The following is a 21,379-nucleotide window of genomic DNA, read 5'->3' as shown; positions in this document are numbered from 1 at the left end:
AGATTAAATTAAAGTTTTTACCTAAAGAGTACTCATCAAAAACCACTTTTTTGAAAAATAAAAATCGATGGCTTCTTTAAAAGTTAGAATACTTAACTCACTGGGTTTTTTCTTTCCATGTTTTGTCCCCTTTTCCAGAGAGGTCATCTATTGCTCTGTTTTTTCTCTGTTTCATAATGTGGGTAACTCTTCTACCTAAAACTTAGATCTTTCTTCTTCCCCAGATTATGTACTTTATTTCTCATTTTGACATTTCTCTCAAAGCCTTGATTGCATTCTAAAGACAGTTGAGAGTGAAATTCCTTTCCAGCTGAGGAGAATTTCAGCAGTAAAGAGTTCAGATGGAGCCAGGGAGAGAAGTACTATGGGGACTGGACTGTGATGTGGTGGCTCTGAGGACTGCCATTGGATTCCCATCTCATGACAGAAGGCTGTGTTTTCTATATTCCTTACACCTGGCTCTTTGAAGTGAAAGGGAGGGGGTAGCCATTATATTTGTGTAAAATATTTTGAGACTGGATTAATGATAGATTATTTTAGTGGAAACTACCACAGTGAAACATAAAGATAGAAATGAAAACAACTTTTAAATGCAATAGCATCAGTGAGCTGTGAGACAATTTCAAGGGTTTTCATGATGTGTAATGAAGTTCTGATAGAAAAAACCAACCCAGAAATGTATCTCCCAAAAGCTAAATAATAGCTTCCTCAAATACAATAAAGTCAAAAGTACTTCTATCTACCTGAATAAATAAATGTCTGTCTGTTATAGAAGTATCTTTAAAAGATAAAACCATTTAAATCAAAATAGTAACAGTGGAGGCAGGAGATATGCATAAGTAAAATGACAATAAGAGCGTCCGGGCGAAGTACAACCACCCCAAGATTCTTGTCCTGTGTGACATGGTGTGTCATGTGATGGTCGAGTGTGATCATTGAAAGATGGGAACATTCAATAATAAGACGGAGTCTTACCTAATCACTAAGGAAAGAAAGAATAAAAAAGTGAAGAATGAGAGATGGAGCAACAGGAATGCTCCTGCTTTGCTAGTGGGAGGCTCCACTCCTGAAGAGTGTTTATTCAGTTTCCCACAAAATGAAACAGGACCTTACCACATAACCCAGCAATGTGTTCCTAGGTATTTACCCCCATGCATTGAGATGTGTCCACACATAAACCTGTGCAAAATTTTTATAGCATCTTTATTCATATTTGCTAAATCTATAACAAGATGTGTTTCAAAAACTGAATGTGAGGACTGTGTGCAGCTCAGTGGTAGAACACATGCCTAGCCTGCTGAGGCCCTGGGTTCCATCCCCAGCACCACAATATAAACAAAAGGAATCCAATGTATGTGCTACATCCATACAGTAGAATAGTATTCATGGATGAAAACTGAGATATCATAACACCAAAAGGCATGAAAGAATTTTATCTTATCTATTTATTTATGACAGGAAAATAACTTGGATAATTGACTACATGCCTATGGCGTGGGCATATTATTCTCTGAAAGATCTTTAAGAGCATAGTGCTTAGTGTTGCCCTTCCATCTAAAGGGGCTAGATGCTCTCCAATTTCAAGTGTAGCCTGTGGGCTAGAAGTGTTCATCCCTGCTAGGGCACTTGCCTAGCATGTAAGTTTAGGACATCTCAAGTATGAGGAGTTTTAAAAAATCATTGATTGCAGGGATTCAGGGGTGTGAGTAATAGGTTTTTAGGGCAGTGAATTTGTTCAGTATGATGTTATAATGGTAGATACACAGGACAATATTCATTTTTCAAATCCCATAGAATTATATAATCCAATACAAAGAGTGAACTCTAATGTTAAGTGTTAGCTTTGGATTAATAGAAGTACATCCGTATTTGTTCATTTGTGGTAGAGTGCTTGCCCGACATATACAAGTCCCCATGGTTCAAGCCCCAGCACCTCCCAAAACAACAAAAGTGTATTAATATATAGATATGTATCCACAACAGGTATCATTGTAGTAAGTATACTGCACTGTAATGCAAGATATCAATATGAAAATGAGGGGCCAACATGGGAACATTTCAGGATCCACATTTTAAGACCCAGTATGCATTTGGAAAAAGCATTTGCAAGGCTATCTAGTTGTCTTTTCAGTTTTGGAGAAGGTCAGCGGGATCCCTTAAGTGTTCTTTTTGTGTCACAGGCAACTTAGCGAGGGTCTCTATTGTCTGCTCACTTTTTAAACCTAAAATTTATACTAAAAATCCATTAATTAGAACAAATTTCACTTCTAGAAACTTAAAGGTAATAATCAAAAATTAAAGAATTCAAAGATTTTATAAAGGGGATTGGTTAAATTATGAAAACACCCATATTAAGGCACTATTCAATTTAGCCATTAGAATCATTTTATGGTCAGTTCTTAGGAATGATGTAACTGGCATATAGCTTTTGAAGGAAGAGAGTGTCAGTAGATCCAAATCATTTTGAAATGTGACTTTTAAAAAGCTTGTGACGTTTTAACAGGATAGTCCACATTGATAGAAGGATTGTCATCATTTTTCTTAATACTTTTATGCACCCCAGGTTGATTTTGTTTTCTTTAAGCAAATGTATTGTATTTATACTTAACCCAGAAAAGATGAAGCTGCCAGGCCTGGGGGCACACATCTGCAATCTCATCTTCTGGAGAGGCTCAGGCAGGAGGATCTCAAATTGGAGCCTGCCTGGGCAACTTAGAGATACCCTGTCTCCAAATAAAGTGAAAAGAGGGCTGGTGTATTGCTCAGTGGTAGAGCACTTATTTGCCTAGCATATTCCTGGGTTCAGTTCCTGCACCACCTCCTACAAAGAAAGGGCGGTGGTGGGGGGAGTTGGTGAAGAAAGAATTGAGGGAAGAAAGGAGGGAAGTTGAAGAAGGAGGAGGAGGATGAGGAGGAGGAGGAAGAGGAGGAGGAGGAGAACAAGGAAGAGGAGGAGGAGGAGGAGAAACAATAAAGGAAGGGGAAGGCGGGAGGATACAAAATTCAAGCAGGAAGAGATAATGATAACCTTATTTTACTCACTGTAGTATTTATAGTGGTTTTCTTTGTAGAATGCAGAGGGGCTAGAGATGTTGTTCAGTGGTAGAGTGCTTTCCCAGCATGCACAAGGCCCTGAGTTTGGTTCTAACACCACACACACACACACACACACACACACACACACACACACACTCAAAATAGTTCCATTAACTTGATAAATTACATTATAACTTGTTGAGCTACCTTAAAAATGCCATAAATGCTATACTCAATGGTTGTACACCTGTGATCCCAGTGACTGGGGAGGCTAAAGAGGGAGGATCACAAGTTTAAGGCCAGCCTTAAGAAGTTGGGGAGACCCTATCTGAAAAATTAAAAAGAAGGGTTAGGGATGTAGCTCACTGGTAAAGCCACCCTGGGTTCAATCAAATATCGTGTCCTTTTGATGCTGACATGAGTGTATTAATGGGCTGTTTAACTGTTGACTTTTAGAATTTAGAACAATTAAAAACAACTGTTTTCCAAACAGCTTATAAAAGTTATGGTTGTGACTAAGAGAGGTTTGGGGCAGGTATTAAAATATGGGTTGTGTAAGTCAATTGTATTCATAAGTAGTCTTCAGGCCTTAGTTGAAAGAACATAAAGCGTTTTGCTTCTAAATTATGCACTTTTTATTTTCTCTTTGCAGTACCCACTCCTGGACATGGCGAAACGGCTCACAAGTTAATGCCTCACATCTTGGCAGCCAAGGAGGTTCTCCAGAAAAACTATGAATGGCATCCTACTCTTTTAATTTTCTGGAAATGAAAATGTTAAAAATTTTAATAATTAAAGTGTTCATTGTTTTAAAGGACTGGTACCATTAAATTTGCCATTTTAGCCATGTTAAGTGGACAACTCAGAGGCATTAATTACACTGACAATATTGTACAACCTTCTGTTTCCAGAACAGTTTTGTCCCTCCAAATAGAAGCTCTGCCACCATGTAAGTAAGAACTCCCAATCCTCCTCCTCCACCCCCTGGCTGCCACCATTCTTTTTTTTTAATTTGTTCTAATTAGTTATACATGGCAGTTGAAGGCACTTTGACACATCATACACAAATGGAGTATAGCTTCTCATGTTTCTGGTTGTACGTGATGTAGAATCACATCAGTCATGTGGTCACATATGCACCTAGGGTAATAATGTCTACTCTTCTTCCCACCCCGTACCTGGCTCCCCTCCTTTCCCTCCTGTCTGCCTAATACAGAGTAACTTTATTCTTCCATAGCCACGCTCCTTATTGTGAATTAGTGTCAAAATATCAGAGAAAACATTTAAACTGTGGTTTTTGGAATTGGCCTATTTTGCTTACTATGATATTCTCAACTTCCACTCATTTACTGGCAGATGCCATGACTTTGTTCTTCTTTAAAACTGAGTAATATTCCATTGTGCGTATTGACCACATTTTCTTTATCCGTTCCTGTGTTGAAGGACACCTAGGTTGGTTCCATAGTAAAACTCTTGTGAGTTGAGCTACTTTATAGCTTTGATGTGGCTGCATCACTGTAGTATGCTGATTTTAAGTCCATTGGAAATAGACTGAGAAGTGGGATAACTGGGTCAAATGGTGGTTTCATTCCAAGTTTTCTTAGGAATCTCCATACTGCTTTCCATGATGGTTACATCAATTTGCAGTTCTACCAGCAGTCTATGAGTGTGTCTTTTGCCCCACGTCCTCCCCAACATTTATTTTTGCTTGTCTTCTTGATAATTGCCATTCTGACTGCAGTGAGATGAAATCTGAGAGTAGTTTTGATTTGTATTTCTTGAATTGCTAGAGATGTTGAACATTTTTTTCACATATTTGTTGATGAACATACATCTTCTGAGAATTGTCCACTCAGTTCCTTAGACCATTTATTGATTGGGTTATTTGGTTTTGGGATGTTAAGATTTTTGAAATCTTTATATATCCTGGAAGTTAGTGCTCTATCTGATATGCGTGTAGTAAAGATGTTCTGCTACACTGTGGGCTCTCTCTTCACATTATTGATCATTCCCTGATCAATAATGTGATCATTCCTTCACATTATTGATCATTTGCTGAGAAGAAGCTTCTGAGTTTGAATCTATCCCATTCATTGGTAAGGAATATTGTTTTATGGCCCAGAATATGATCTGTTTCAATTAATTTATGAAGTGCCCTTAAAGGGAACGGGAGTTCTGTAGTTGTTGGGTGTTGTATTCTATAACATCAGTTAGGCTGAGGTAGTTGATACTGTTCCTCCAACCTTCTATTTGCCCATTTAATGTATTTACTGAGAGACAGGTATCAAAATCTCCCACAATGGTTGGTAACTGTTTCTCCCTTTCATTCTGTTGATTTTTGTTTTATATATTTTGAAGCTCTGTTACTTAGTGCAAGAGCATTAATTATTGTCGTATCTTTCTTCAGGATTTCTATTTATGCTAATACTTTTGCAGTTTATTTTATCTGATATTAATACAGCAGTTCCAACTTTTCGTTCTTTATTTTTGCATTATTATTCCTGACTCTTTAACTTTCAATCTATCTGTATCTTTAGATTTTAAGCACATCTCTTGTAGACATGATTAAGTCTTGATTTTTTAACCCATTCTGATAATCTCTGCCTTTTAACTAGGTGTTTAATTCATTCTGTCTGATGTACTACTGATATATTTGGACTTAGGCCTCATATTTTGCTCTTTGTTTCCTGTTTGTACCATCTGACCTTTGCTCTTCTGTTCTTCCTTTTCTGTAATCTTAAATTTTAACCATCAACTTAGAATTAATGTTTTTATTTAAAATGTAAAAAACTTCTAAGTTCATACACTATTACTTTATATTATTTTTTTTTTTTTGGTACCAGGGGGGTACCTAGGGGTACTTAATCACTGAGCCACATCTCCAGCCCTTTTTTTTTTTTTTAATTTTTAGAGACCGGGTCTCAGTACATTTTTTAGGGCCTTGCTAAGTTGCTGAAGCTGGCTTTGATACTCCTGCCTCAGCCTGAGTCTCTGGGATTGCAGACACATGCCACCACACTCGCCTAGTCCATACTAATTTTAACCTCCTATTATATGCCACAGTTCTGAGAAGAATTCCATTTCCATACCTGATAAATCCCACCATACAATGCTGTCATTTTTCTTTAAACTGTAGGATATTTTTTAAATTAATTAAGAGAAAATGTGATAGTTTGAAACTATGATCCTGCATAATTTACATAGTTACCATTTCTGGCACTCATGTATTTCTGAGGATCTGATCATCTACTGGTACCATTTTCCTTTCATCCAGAGACCTTCATTTAGTGTTTCTTGGAGTACAGGTCTGCTAGTGATGGGTTTGCCCAGCTTTCCTTTATCAAAAATTTTCTCTCTGGGGGCTGGGGATGTGGCTCAAGCGGTAGCGTGCTCGCCTGGCATGCGTGCGGCCCGGGTTCGATCCTCAGCACCACATACCAACAAAGATGTTGTGTCCGCCGAGAACTAAAAAATAAATATTAAAAAATTTTAAAAAATTCTCCATTTTCTCTTAATACTTTATATATTGATTTCAATATACAAAGTGTATACATATATAAATTATATACATATATACACACATTATGTGTATTCATGTTTATGAAGTTATTTGGGTTTTTTGGCTTGATATAGAATTCTGGTTTGACAGTTTTTCCTTTCAGCTCTTGTTTAAAAAATTAAACTATTTTTAGAACATTTTTTATTTAAAGAAAAATTGCATGGATATAAAGACATAGTTCTCCTATGCTCTGCACCCAGCTGTCCTCATTATTACACCTTTTGTTAGTATGGCACACTTATTAGAATTGATGAAGCAGTATATTCTGGAGAGATGGAGAAATAGTACACCACTGAGGTTATTTATTTTTTTCAAATTTTTCATAGAATTCACCAGCAAAGCCAAAGAAACATGATGTTTTCTCTTTTAGAAGGTTGTTGGCTTTTCATTTATTTTCCTTAATAGAAACAGACCTATTCAGATTGTCTATTTCTCCCTGTGTGAGTGTGAGTAGTTTAGTTTGTCAAGGAACCCATCTATTTTAGCTGAGTTATCAAATTTGTGGACATAAAGTGGTTTGTAGTAACTTTTCTATTGTTTTTAATTTTATTGATTTTTCTTTTCTTTTTGCTTGCTTTAGGCTTAAATTGCTCTTTTGGCTTTGGCTTTTAAAAGGTAGATTACTGAGTTTAGCTCACACTTCTTCTCTCGTCTGTGTCTTCAGTGCTATAAATTCCCCTAAGTGCACTAAATGCTTACACAGTTCATTGGATAAATTGTGTAATTTTGATAAATTGTAATTTCTTTTGTTGAATTCAAAATATTCAAAAATTTCCCTTGGGACTATTTTTACTCATTTGTTATTTACAAATGTATTATTTGATTCCCAAATATTTGGGGATTTTTCAGTTCTCTTTCTATTGGTGATTTTCAGCTTAATTTCATTGTGATATAAGAATATATTTTATTTGATTTTCAATCTCTTAAATTTATTGATGACTATTTTATTATACAGGACACAGTGTGCCTTTCTGAATTTTATGTAAACTTGAAAAGAATGTGTACTCTATTCTTTTGGGGGAGAGTATTTCAGAATTCCAATAAGATCAGGTTGATTGACAGCACCATTCTGGTCAACTATATCCTTATTGATTTTCTGCCTGCTTCATCTATCAAGCCCTGACAGAAGTGTTTGGAAGTTTCCAACTATATAGTAGTGAATTTTGTCAATTTCTCCTTGAGTTATATCAGTTTTGGTGTCACATATTTAGATTTCTGTTGCTAAATTCTTACATATTTAGAATTGCTATGTCTTCTTGGAGTTTGTCCCTCTTTATTGCTGATAATTTTCCATATTCTGAAATGTACTTTATGTAAAATTAATATAGCTATTGCAGATGTCCACTGATTAGTTGGTATAGTGCATCTCTGTCCATCATTTGGCTCTAATTGTAACTGGGTCTTCCTAATCAAAGTGGCTTTTTTTACAGACAATATATGGTGGAGTCTTCTTTCTTATTCAGTTTGACACTTTTTTCTTTTAATTGGCATATTTAGAGTAGTCACATTTAAAGTGATTATTGGTAGAGTAGGAGTAGTATTTATTGTATTTATAACTTCTTTCTCTATTTTGCCTTTGTTCTTTACGCATTTTCCCATTTCTCTGGTCATATGAGCATTTTATATGATTTCACTTATTCCCTCTCTTAGAATATCAACTATTCTCCTTTATCAGATGTTTAGTGGTTGCCCCTGAGTTTGCAATGTACATCATAAGAATATAAGAACATCCTCAAATAATACTCCACCCTTTCACGTGTAGGGCAGGTACCCTATGATATTGCTCTCATTAATTTCACTTTTTCCTATGCTATAATCACCCAATATATGGTTACTGTTACCGCTCTAAACACATGGTTATCTTTTATATCAGGAATAAGACAAAGAAATATGGCATTTCACATTTATTTCTTCTCCAGTGCTCTCGTTTTCTTTATGTAGATCCAGGTTTCTGACCTACATCATTTTTCTTCTCCTTGAAGAACTTGTTTGAACGTTAGCTCAGAGCAGGTTGCTGGTGATAAATACCCTTTGTTTTTGTTTATGTGAGAAACTCTATTTCTGCTTCACTTTTGAAGAATAATTTCACTGTTTTAGTCAGCTTTTGCATCACTGTGACCAAAATACCCAACAAGGAACAATTTAGAGGAGGAAAAATTTATTTTTTCTCACATTTTCAGAGGTTCAGTCCATGGTCATCTGACTCCATAGTGCTGGGCTCAAGCTGAGTCAGAACATGAGGGCAGAAGGTGGCAGAGGAAAGCAGCTCAGAACATGACAGCCAGGAAAAAGAGAGAGAGAGAGAGAGAGAGAGAGAGAGAGAGAGAAGCACTTCAGTTCACCAGGAATAAAAATACAAGCCCCAAGGCATGCCCCTAGTTGACCCATCTCTCTACAGATATCACTGGGTTAATCCATATCAGTGGATTCATCTACTTGAGTAGGCTACAACTCTCACAATCCAACTTTCCACATGGAGGCCTCTGGGGCCTGAATCCTCACCCACTCCCTCATGATGTTTTCACCCTCATAAATAATATATATTATTTATCCCTGGCCTGCCTGTCTATTCTACATTCAGAGAAACCTGTTTCATGAGGGTGTGGGGAGGCTCTGAGAGGCTGGGACAGAGCCCTCCTGGAAGGGGAGATCCTTGCTCTCTGGAGACCCAAGCTCAGGAACCAACACTGTCTGGCTCTTTGATCTTGGGCAAGACACTTAACGTTTCTCTCATCCTTAAAATATGGCGACAGTAATAATCACAGTGACTGACATGGCTGGCTTCCTGGCAAGGGCTGGAGATGAGAGGAGAGAAAACCAATCATCCAGGATAATACCAAGTGCACCTCAAACATAGAAATGGAACTTATTATTAGTTTTAATTGTGTGTATTCTTTAGGGGTGTGTGTGTGTGCGTGTGTGTGCGTGTGTGTGTGTGTGTGTGTGTGTGTGTGTGAGAGAGAGAGAGAGAGAGAGAGAGAGAGAGAGAGAGAGAGTGTTAAGAGTTATTATGTGTGGTACTGGAGATCAAATCCAACCCAGGGTCTTTTGCATGGTACACATGCACTGTACCCACTGAGCTACAACAGTCCCAGCTCTTTTTTATTTTCAGACATGGTCTCACTAAATTGACCAGGCTGGCCTCCAACTTGTGGTCCTCTTTTCTTAGCCTCCCACACAGCCTCCCAAGACTTTACAGGAATTCAGTGTCATAACTGGCTTAGGATTTGCTATATGTAAGATCTTGCGATCTGCAAATAGATAATTTTTCTCCTTTTTTTCCCAACCAGATATTTAATTTCTTTTCTTGCCTAATTTCTTTGGCTGTAACTTTTAATAAATATAATGTCAGGTTTTTCATAAATGCCCTTCATCATGTTGAAGAAGTTTCCTTTTGTCTTTGTTGTGTGTGTGTGTGTGTGTGTATTTGAATTATGGAAAGGTATTAGATTTTTTCAAATGTTTTTCTGCATCAAATGATTATGTTGAGTTTTTCCTTCACTATTAATGTGTAGTTTACTAGATAATTGGCATTATTCCAAGTTATAGTGTTTAATAATAATTAAGAACAGGGTCAAGATTTTAAGATACTATATTCAAGAAACTGGGGGAAAAATCACTCCATAAACTAACTACATGGTATGTCATAAGAATGCACCTTATAATATAAAATCTTTCTACACATAGTGGTTAGCTGCAAGAAACCATTCTTAGTTTAGGAAAATAGTGTTCCAAATTTCAGGGTAAACTACTAGCAACCTTCAACTCTTCTGTGTGGCAATATCCGATTTTTGTTTCCAAACTCTTCCACCCTAGCCTAAATTATGGAGTCTGGAGTGCTTTTCTCCAACCATGGGTGTGATTACCAATATTGTCAATTCTTGCAATGATCTGATGAGATGTAGTCTGACGTGTATCTTGCATTCATTTCCTGAGCATGTGCTCAATAAGGTGAGATCCTGCATGATGTTGGGGTCAGTCTTGGTCATCTCCCCAAATAATGAGTCAGACTATCAGCTATATGACATTTTTTGGGGGGGGAGGTTGTGTGCTAGGGGTTTAACCTAGGGATGCTTTACCGCTGAGCTTCATCCCCAGTTCTTTTTACTTTTTATTAGAGTCAGGGTCTCATTAAGTTGCAGAGGACCTAAGTTACTGAGGTTGGCCTTGAACTTGTGATTCTCCTTTCTCAGCCTCCAGAGTCACTGGATTTATAGGCATGCCCCATCATGGCCAGCTACACTCCAATCTTTTTTGTACCAGGGTATTTTTGGTATGGGAGACTGAACCCAGGGGTGCTTATCACTGAGGTACTTCTAAAGCCCTTTTTATTTTTTATTATGAGAGTTGCTGAGGCTGACTTTGAAATTTCCATCCTTCTGTCTCAGTCTCTCAGTCACTGGGATTACAGTTTATGCCAGTATGTCCCAGGTGATAAGATTATGTTTTAAATGCTAAATTTTAAAGCTTTTTATATTTTCATTTTTCATAATTATTATTGTCCTTTCATCATTTTATAGGCCCATCTTTGTCTCTTTTAATAGATTTTTACTTTTAAAAGTCTGTTTATCTAATATAAGTATAGCTATTTCTACCCCCTAAATTTCTGTTTGCATGAAATAGCTTCCTTCATCCCTCAATTCACAAGTTTTTACTGCACAGTTAAAAACACATGAACTGTAGCAGCATAACAGTAGATTTTGTTTTGTTATTCATTCTGCCAGTCTTAATCTTTTAATTGGGTAGTTTAATTTACATTCAACTTTTGTATAATTAAGAACATATTGCTATTAAATCATTATTTTTTTCCTGGTTGCTTTCATTTTATTTCATTTGTTCCTTACTTTCTTATTTATCCTTGATTTGGTGATTTCTGTATGGATAAGGTGATTCTTTTTCTCTTTTGTATATCTGCTGTCCTAGTGAGTTTTGTAGTTTTACATGTTTTAATGACAAAGCCTTTACATCTGGAAATAGGACTCTGATACGAATTTATTTATTTATTTTAATTAGGTCTATATGACAGCGGAATGCATTTTGATTCATTGTACACAATTTCAGCACAACTTTTCATTTATCTTGTTGTACACAATGTAGCATTGTACCATATGCGTAATCATACATGTACCTAGGGTAATGATGTCCATCTCATTCCACTGTCTTTCTTGCTCCCATGTCCCCTCCCCACCACTTCCTCCCTTTTGTCCAAAGTTCTTCCATTTTCCCCATGCCCACCCCCTCTCCCATTATGGATCAGCATCCACTTATCAGAAAGAATAGTTGGCCTTTGGTATTTGGGGATTGGCTGACTTTGCTTAGCAAGATATTCTTTAACTCCATCCATTTACCTGCAAATGCCATAATTTTATTCTCTTTTAATGCTGAGTAATCAATATTCCATTGTGTATATATGCCACAGTTTCTTTATCTATTCATCTATTAAAGGGCATCTAGACTGCTTCCACAATTTAGCTATTGTGAATTGAGCTGCTATAAATAAACATTGATGTGGCTGTGTCACTAAAGTATGCCGATTTTAAGTCCTTTGGGTATAGACCAAGGAGTGGAATAGCTGGGTCAAATGGTGGTTTCATTCCAAGTTTTCAAAGGAATCTCTACATTGTGGTAAGCATTTTTTTAAGGCTGGTCTGGTGGCAAGTTTTCTCAATTTTTGCTTATCTTGGAAAAGATTTATCTTTTAATTCTAAATGTTAGTATGCCTGCCTCCCTGCCTTCTTCCCTTCCTTATGTTTTGACTTCAAATACCTTATCCCAATCTTTCCTTATCTTTACAGTTTCTTCTGTGAAATCACCTTTTCATTTATATATGTCCTGATGCTTTTCTTTTTCTGCTTTTAAAATTCTCTCTTAGACTTTTAACACTTTGACTATATTATGCCTCAAAGAAGACTTTTATTTTGGAAAATCTGTTTGGGTTTTTTGGACTCCTTGGGCTTAGATTTTCACATTTTTCTTAAAATTTTAATGATTTCAGCTATTATTATGTTAAGTAGGCTTTCTATAACTATTTCTTCTCCTCTTCATCTGGAACATAATAATGCAAGTATTTGCTTAGTATTATCCCTTAAGTGTCATAGTCTTTCCTTATTCCTTTTTACTTATTTTTTAACTTGTTCATCTGAGTAAAAAAAGATATTTCAAAAGATATTTGAAGACATTTCAGAGAAGTGCCTTGAAGCTGAGAATTATTTTGTTGTTGTTGTTATTCTGCTTGATCTAGTCTATTGTTGAGGCATTCGACTACATTTTTGAATGCAATTTGTTGACTGCTTTAGTTCTAAGATTTCTGTTTGGTTCTGATCTCTGCTGAATTTTCTTACTGAAAGCATGAGCTGATTGTCTAGTTTTGTTAAGATGTCTAGTTTGTGTTGAGTCTCATTGAGTTTCCTTTAAATCACCATTTCAAATTATTTTTCAGGTAATTTATTAATTTCCCTTTCCCTGAGATCTGTCATTAGAATTATTTTGTCCTTTAGAAGCATAACATTGTGTTGGTTTTTCATATTTTTTGTCACTTTAATTCTAGGTGGGCACAGCAGTTTGGTCTCTATGTAGTGTTTCCAGCTAGAATCAGGCTAGTGATGCTTGTGGATGTCTGGGTGGTTTACAGAATTGCTTTGTGATCTGGGATTCAGCTTTCTTATGAAGGGCAGGTTTGCTGGTGGCTCTGGACACAGTATCTGCATCCATAGGTGAAAGGCACTTGTAGTTTCTGTAGGTCATATAGAAATGGGGCCACTCTGGTAGGCCTAGGCATGTGCCATGTGACTGGTGTGACAACAGAAGCAAGAAATTGTCAGTTACTAATAAACCCATGGGTGTGGGGCTGTTCTGGAAGGCCCAGGTGGGTTTGGCACTGTGTGTATGGTAGTAGGGATGGGGTACCCACTGATGTCTGAGAACTGCATGGAGCCAGATCACTCTCGTGGCCCTGGGTAGCATGAAACAGTGCCCCCAACAGTGGGGATGGTGTATTTGTCTTTGTCAGAGGACAGTGTAGGGACCCAACCTCACCAGTATGCTCAGAAGGAGCCTGTCAGTGTCAGAGGACTGTGTTGATTGCCTTTGTTTGTGCTGATTGCCTTTGGTTATGCCACTCACAGGTCTCTTGGTTATTCCTTCAGTTGTGAGTAGGTAATTCAGGCTGTCTTCTAGTTTTTCAGGGCCTCTGTGGGCTGTGCTACTCAAAGAAAGCCCCCTCAGTACATTTTAGGTCCATGTATAGGAGGGCAGGTTGGCCTGCTTTTTGGGACCATGGGTTGGTAGAATTCCAAAATGGTTCATGTAGCAGGAGCTTAGTGGGAGAGGATACAGCATAGGTTGACCCCTTTCTCTTGGGTAATGTAGCAGCTTGAATTCCTTGGAAGCACCCCAACTTGAACGCAGGAGCTGTGAGGACTATAGGTCTCTCCAGCGGCAAATATGTCAGTTGCTCATTATGTTAGTGGAGGCTGCTGGGGGCCTCCTGATTACGGATTCTCATATTAAATCTCTTGTGTTTGGGGGTTTATCTCAACTAGGCAGTTAAGATGGTAGATGTTCTGGGTTTATTCCCTTCTTTACAAGGCTATCCTGGGTCTCTGTTCTCCATAGCATTTCTGTCACATTCCTAGTGTACTCTGGCACTCTCCTTCAAATGCTTCAGTGGAATATGTGTTATTTTTATTTTGTTTTTTTCTTCTGCTTTGGAGGGAAGTGCACTAGACATCTCTAATCAGCAGTCTTGCTGATGTCACCCCTCCATGTGGTTGCTTTTTTCAGTTTTCAGGAAAAGCACACCAAACCAGTTTCTAGGGCTACTTTCTTTTTGTACAGTCCCCAGGGTTTCCTTCTGGATAATTCGTCCTTACATTCTCAAAGGCCTTAGGCTTCCAAAGAACTTGTGCATCTTGAGAATATCTTTAGAGCAGTTTCAACCTTCAGCTTGCAGATAGGAAACACAAAATGGCTATTAATCATTCTCATGGGGAAAACGGCTTATAACTAGAGAATTCCAAGGCCTATTTAGTCTCTATTCATGGGAAGCAAAGACTGAAAAAAATATGATTGTCATTTTTCCTTGTTCAGACATAAGACAGACAGATAGGTAGGTAGGTAGGTAGATAGATAGATAGATAAATGGAGTTCTTACATCATGTAACATTATGTTGCTAACATGAATTAAAGCCTTACAAAATTTTACACCTAGAACTAAAAATTTAAGTTTTTGTCATTGTAGATAAAATAGCATGGTCAGAGGTTTTCTGAGTATGAAATAATACATAGACTTGAAATTTTTATAGAAACAATTGACAGAAATGTTAAGCATGACTTAGGAGGGACAAAATGAAGACAGTTATTTTTCAAAAAGGGTTTGTGAATGAAAATGCAGAGAGCAGAGTTAGGGATAATTGGAACTATTTTTCTGAGTGAAAGAATATTTGTGCTATTAATTGCACTAAGAAAAATGTTGTACACACTGGGCATATTCAGAAAGTGGAGTCTGGCCTTTGGGCTGTCAATCCTGTATGTTTCTACCACTCTAAATTTGGCATGCAGATGGTACCCATCATTACAATTGTTGTTTAACATTTATTGAATATTGACAGTGTGCTAAGCCTGGTGTGGAACATTGGAAAGGCATTCATTTCTGCACATTCCCCCTCCCACCTCCATCTGGTTCCTTCATTTTATTATTGTCATGTTTCTTGGCACTTTGAAGTTGGTCATTGGCTTGTTATTCACTTAATAATTACCAACGACATGACACATGATGAAAAGATTTGAAGCATTTTAAAAGCGCATTCATTTATCAAGCCACCATTTATGGGAGATGGGTGCATGACATTAGTTTAAACTTTGATCGAATAAGGGTTGTAATGTTTTTAGTATGCATGCAATTTTATGAAGAGTTTTACCTTTATTAGGGTACCTTGATCTTAACAAAAATGGAAAATATTGTTCTAGTTCAAAATCTTTAAAATCACAGGGAAATGCACAGGATTATATAAAATTATAATTTATAATGCAAATATAAATTTATACTATAAATATAATAAAAATTATAATCTATAATTGTACAATTTATAAAATTATCATCAGTGCTCCCCACATATGCATAATATGGATTTTTAAAGTAAAATTAAAGATTATGGAAAAATCAGAATCCTTTCTGTTTTCACCACAGCACAATTTACCTCTTCCCTACTCTTCCAGAAGTAAACATTATCATAACTTGGCAAATTTTTCATCCTTTTAGCCAGATATTCATGTTTGTTTTTAGAATATATAATATAGTTTACTGTGTTTTAAATTTCAATTATTTTGCTCTATGCATTTCCTTTTAAAAAAAGGAAATTTCTACATTCAACATTATATTCATGGTATCTATAATTAAGCTTAACTAATTAGTGTTTAGCACTCTATCCCTAATTTTAGAAATAAATTATATTTTTTTCATACATTCTTTTAAATAGACATTTTGCTTCCAATCTTTGCTATTACTTTTTAAAAATATTATTCTTTGCTTTTATTAGTGCATTGTAGTTGTGCATAATAGTTGGGTTCATTTTGATATGATCATACATGCATGAAATTGACTTTACTCCATTTCTGTCCCATATGCTTGCTTCTCCTTTCTCTCCCCTCCTCCCTCGCCTTATTCGCCTTCCTCTATTCTACTGATCTACCTTCCACTCACTTATTTATTTTTAATTGAGGCTTCATAGATATACATACAGCTGGAATTCATTGTGGTGTATTTATGCATGCACATAGAGTAATTTTGTAAAGTACATAGAAGAAAGGATATTCTAAAGATAAAAGTATAAATTGATACAATCAAATTATATGCTATCTTTTAGACAGAATATTTCAGAGAAGCAAAATAGAGGAAAATATTTAGCTTACTTTATAAGTCTAGAAATAACTTGATATTAAAAAGAAATAAGGACAATGTAAGAAAATTATAGAATAACTTTGCTTTATCTACATAAATGTAACTATATTGAATAAGTTAAGCAAACCTAATCAGTGTATGTGAATGAGTGTGTAATGTATTATCAACAAATGAGCTATCATTATACATTTATTAAAATAGCTAAAAGTAAAATGACTGATAATATCAAGTACCTGTGAGAGTGTAGAGCAACTAGAACATGTATATGTTATTAATGGAATACAAATTGATAGACATTTAAGAAATCAGTTTGGTTATTTGCAATTTTGTTGATAATTTGATATAAGTGGAGAAATGAAGTATGTATTTATTTAAAAAAACTTGGGTGGCAAAGTTTATTGCAACTTTATTTATAATGGCTAAAATCTCGAAACAACTCAAATGCCAATCAACTGTTGACTAGATAAACTATGGAATACATGCATTGGAATGCTGTTTAGCACTAACGCAAGTAATTACTAATACATGAAGTTTCATGGATGAACTGCAGATTTATCATGCTAAGTAAAATAAGACAGATTCAAAAGGCTACAAATTGTATTATTCCATTCATGTGATGTCCTGGAAAAGTTACAACTATAAGAAAACAGTTTAGCCAAAGGACTAAATGTGAAGGAAGTAGATTGACTACAAAAGAGCATGTGGTAATTTGTGGGGTGATATAAATATTCATTCTCTGTTTTCTCTCATATGCGGAAGCTAACCCACAATAAAAGTGGAGGGATAAAAAAGAATAGAATTCAGTGGAGTAGACAAAGGGGAATGAGAGAAGGGAGGGGAGATGGGAAAAGGAAAGAGTGGAATGAATCTGACATAACATTCCCATGTACATAAGTGAAAAATACCACGGTGAATCTCACTATGTGTACATCCACAAGAAATTAATTTAAAAAAAAATCACTATGGGTAAGTGGCAGAAAGATCAGAAGAGGGAAGGAAACAGGGGTGAGAGGAGGGATGGGGAGGGAGAGACACTGGGGACTGAATTAGAACAAGATATATTCCATGCTTTCATAATTATGCCAAAATGGATTCATGTATAACTAAAAAAAATAAATTTTAAAATTTTATTCTCTTAATTTTGATAGTTCTTGTATGGCTGTGTGCATGTCTTAAAAATTATAGAACTGAACTCAGAAAAAAAGATAATTCTATCATATTTGAATTATAACCAATAAACCCGACTTTGTCGGTGGGTCTTATACACACTAATGGGAGTTTTATTCCTACATGCTTGATATCAATAATGTTATTTTAGATGAAATGCTTTCCAAAATCCAGTCTTGAACTCTTGCTAAAGCATAAAGTTTTGTTTAATTTTATTGTCTTGGATAAATCCCAATAACTTGCAGAACTTTTACATAAATTCTAATTTGTAAAAATATGTTTGGATTTTTATTTGTGCACAATTATCTCAACAGTAGCTCATAAAATTTTTGCTCATTCTTAAAAAATAATTTAAAAAACACAGAAAATAAAGTTCACAGATATTGTCATTCACTGAAGTCTATAGGGCTTAAACATGGCAGAACTGTAACACCTATACTGATTTTTTAAATATAACCCCAGTGTTTTCTAATTAATTTTAAAATAATTTAGTTGTTTTAATTATTTCATTTAACATATTTGTATTGAAAGTGTTGTGTTTGCAAGGTTGCAGTGGATACCTCTTTTCTGGGCCAGCTTAACACTTTTTTATTTTTAAATAATACATTCTCCATTTCCCTTGCCCTAATATCACACTCCATCTAGGAATTTAGGTGGGGTTAATACATGCATATCTTATCAGGGTGCCACATACTCTGTTTACAGTAAATGGATTAGGGATCATTAAATGGCACCATTGTTAACATTCAATCCTAGAAATTTTACTGGATTATTTTGATAAGAGGAGCAATCTGTCAGGCCTGCAGAGCTGTAGAATATAAACTCAGTGTTGCCAGAAGCTGATGTGTGGTGAAACTTTCCTAGGGTAGAGAACCAGCACAGAAGACAACAGAGCTTCGATGAACTTCTGTTGGCATCATTCATTCAATATTCCCTGAAGCCATAGAGATCCCTGGAATTAACACTTATGTGAAATAATGAACTCCTTTTCTTTTTGGAATGGGCTTGAATATGAAATCATCTCCTGATTTACTGAGTCACAAAATGAGACATTAGCTCACATGTAATTTATGCCCTCAATAACTCAGTGACTTGGAAAAATAATGCACATAAATTTATTATAGTAATAACGTTGCTATGTTACTTTAATTGATTACCTCACTTAACTGATTATCTCACATTCCAGAATATTAGTAAGAATAAATTGAGCTAAGTAAATAGGAACCATTTTCTCATGCAAGCCAAAAAGTTAGTAGTATTTTAAATTTAAATAGAGGTAAATTTTAAAGACGATAGTCATCCAGTAAAGAGATATAATCCAAATAAACTAAAATCAGATTTCATCTTTTACTGTTGGCAGCTTTTTGGACATATTTTATTTCAAAGACCTAGATTTCTTAATATAAATCTTGAAGGTCAGATGAAGACTAGGTCATTCCAAACATTTAAAGATAAATGCGGGCTGGGGATGTGTCTCAAGCGGTAGCGCGCTCGCCTGGCATGCGTGCGGCCCGGGTTCGATCCTCAGCACCACATACCAACAAAGATGTTGTGTCCGCCGAGAACTAAAAAATAAATATTAAAAATTCTCTCTCTCTCTTTCTCCTCTCTCACTCTCTCTTTAAAAAAAAAAATAAAGATAAATGCTTTTTCCATTTGTTGGAAAAAATCACAAGGCAATAAACTCCAGATCTACTATCAGGAGAGAAGAATGAGACAAGGACCCTTCCCAACTTACCTAGCCAAAGACCTCTCATTGATCACTGCTTTCTGCCATTTCTGTTTGTCATATATTGTTAAATAAAAGCTGAAGAAATAAATATCAGAATCTACAACATGAAGAGTATTGTTAAATAACATTTTTAGAAATTCAATAAGTTGGAAATCAATCAAAAATGAAAAAAAACCACTTTAACTCAAATGATGATTTATATTAAAACCTTGAATTTAAGAAAAAGTTAATTTTTTAGACATACCTGTGTGAGATGTATAAAGAAGTTTACTAAATGGTAATAAGGCTAAACCATGAAAACTTAGGTAAGTACTTATCACTCTCTGAAATGCAAGTACAGCATATAAGCTGGTCTGTTTTATTCAGCTTTTTCATCTGTGACCAAAACACCTGATAAGAACAACTTAGAGGAGGAAAAGTTTATTTGGGACTCAGGGTTTCAGAGATCTCAGTCCATTGGTAGCTGACCATTGCTCTGGACCCAAGATGAGGCAGTACATCGTGGGGGAAGATGCCCAGCAGAGGAATGCTGCTCAACACAAGGCAAGGTCAGGAGAGAGAGGTAGAGGGGTGGGGGAGGGAGAGGGGGAGAGAAAACTGGAGAGAGGGGAAGCTTGCACATGGGAAAGATGCATGATTCTAGGGCACACCCCCAGTGACTCACCTCCTCCAGCCACACCCCATTTGCCTTCAGTTATCACCCAGTCAGTCCATTCAAACAAGGATAAACTGATTAGGTTACAGCTCCCCCAATCCAATCATTTCACCTCCAAGCACTCCTGTATTAACACAGGAGCTTTGGGGGGAACACTTTATATCTAAACCTTAACACAGCCTAAATGTCAAATATATCTTCAATGCACATTTTGTTTTAAAGAGATGCATTAAACCTAGAGAACAATTCAGAGAAAATTGACATCTTTATTATATTGAGTTCTATAACCCATAAACATTCTATGCCTCTTCCTTTATATAGGTCCTCTATTTCTTCCAATCTCATTTTGTAATTTGTAGGATGCAAATCCTCTGTTATATTAGACTTTTGCTTGATAATGTTTCCTTTTATGTTTTTTAAGCTATTGTCAATTGTGTCTCAAATTTTATTTCTAGTACATAAAAGTGTAGTTGATTTTTGTAATTTATTTGTAAACCCTGAAATTTTGTTGAACTCACTTAACAGTTTTATGATTTTAAAAAATACAATTGTAATCATGAGAGGTTGGGAAGAAAAGTAGATTTGATCAGTGTTTCTGGTATACAGGTGTTAAAATATGATACTGAACCCCATTAAAGCATACAATTAATGCATAAACATTTTTTTAAATGTGATATGTGTGTGTGTACAATGAAAACTACATAGCCTTTAAAAAGAAGGAAATTCTGTCTTTGTGAAAATAGATTCCTTAAGATTTTTCATATAGACAATTATATATGCAAATGGGGATAATTTTATTTTTACTTTCCAATTGATAATGCCTTGCATTTCTTTCCCTACTTTTACTGCAAGGACTAGAACTTCTAGGTGAACAGAGCAGTGAAAACAATACTTGAAGGGAAAGTATACAATCTCTCAGCTTTAGATAGGGTATTAGCTGGGATACTAAGTATAATTGTAGGTATGCTTTAATTAATGAACTAGCCCAATTTGTTTACATGTATGAAGAGTTTTAGTCATGAATTATTGTTGGATTTTATAAAATTCTCCTTCTGTTTCAATTTATGTAATCCCTTGATATTCATATTTAGCTTGCTTATGTGATTAAATTGATTGATTTTAAATGTCAAACTTGCCTTCCATCATAGAAAAGTTTCCACTTGTAATGATTTTTAATGCGTTTTATTTCTCTCTAGATTCAGTTTTCTAAAATGTTGTTATTTATTTATTTATTTATTTTTGCATCTAACATCATGAGAGATACTGGTCTGTAGGGATTTACAGACTTTTATTAATGGCTTCGGTGCAGAGCAGAGCCTGAGAGAAGGTGAA

At 35.7% G+C, this 21,379-nt stretch overlaps 2 protein-coding genes across 2 annotated transcripts in view; both read left to right on the top strand.

The window, feature by feature from the left end:
* Positions 1-3,727, top strand: part of LOC308652729 (serine/threonine-protein kinase PAK 2-like) — a gene marked incomplete at its 3' end in the record, with an annotated part of 268,563 nt that extends 264,836 nt beyond the window's left edge. The window contains exon 7 of the mRNA XM_081300752.1: positions 3,689-3,727. Coding sequence (XP_081156878.1) covers positions 3,689-3,727 — 39 coding nt within the window. The remainder of the gene's footprint in view (positions 1-3,688) is intronic.
* Positions 1-21,379, top strand: part of LOC308653702 (peroxisomal bifunctional enzyme-like) — a 196,165-nt gene that overhangs the window by 147,473 nt on the left and 27,313 nt on the right. The window lies entirely within an intron of this gene.

The sequence above is a fragment of the Spermophilus citellus genome (assembly GCF_964194105.1).
Source record: "Spermophilus citellus genome assembly, chromosome: 7".
Classification (NCBI taxonomy): domain Eukaryota; kingdom Metazoa; phylum Chordata; class Mammalia; order Rodentia; family Sciuridae; genus Spermophilus; species Spermophilus citellus.
Note: the sequence above shows the minus strand (reverse complement) of the source record. Positions and strands in the feature narration are given on the sequence as shown.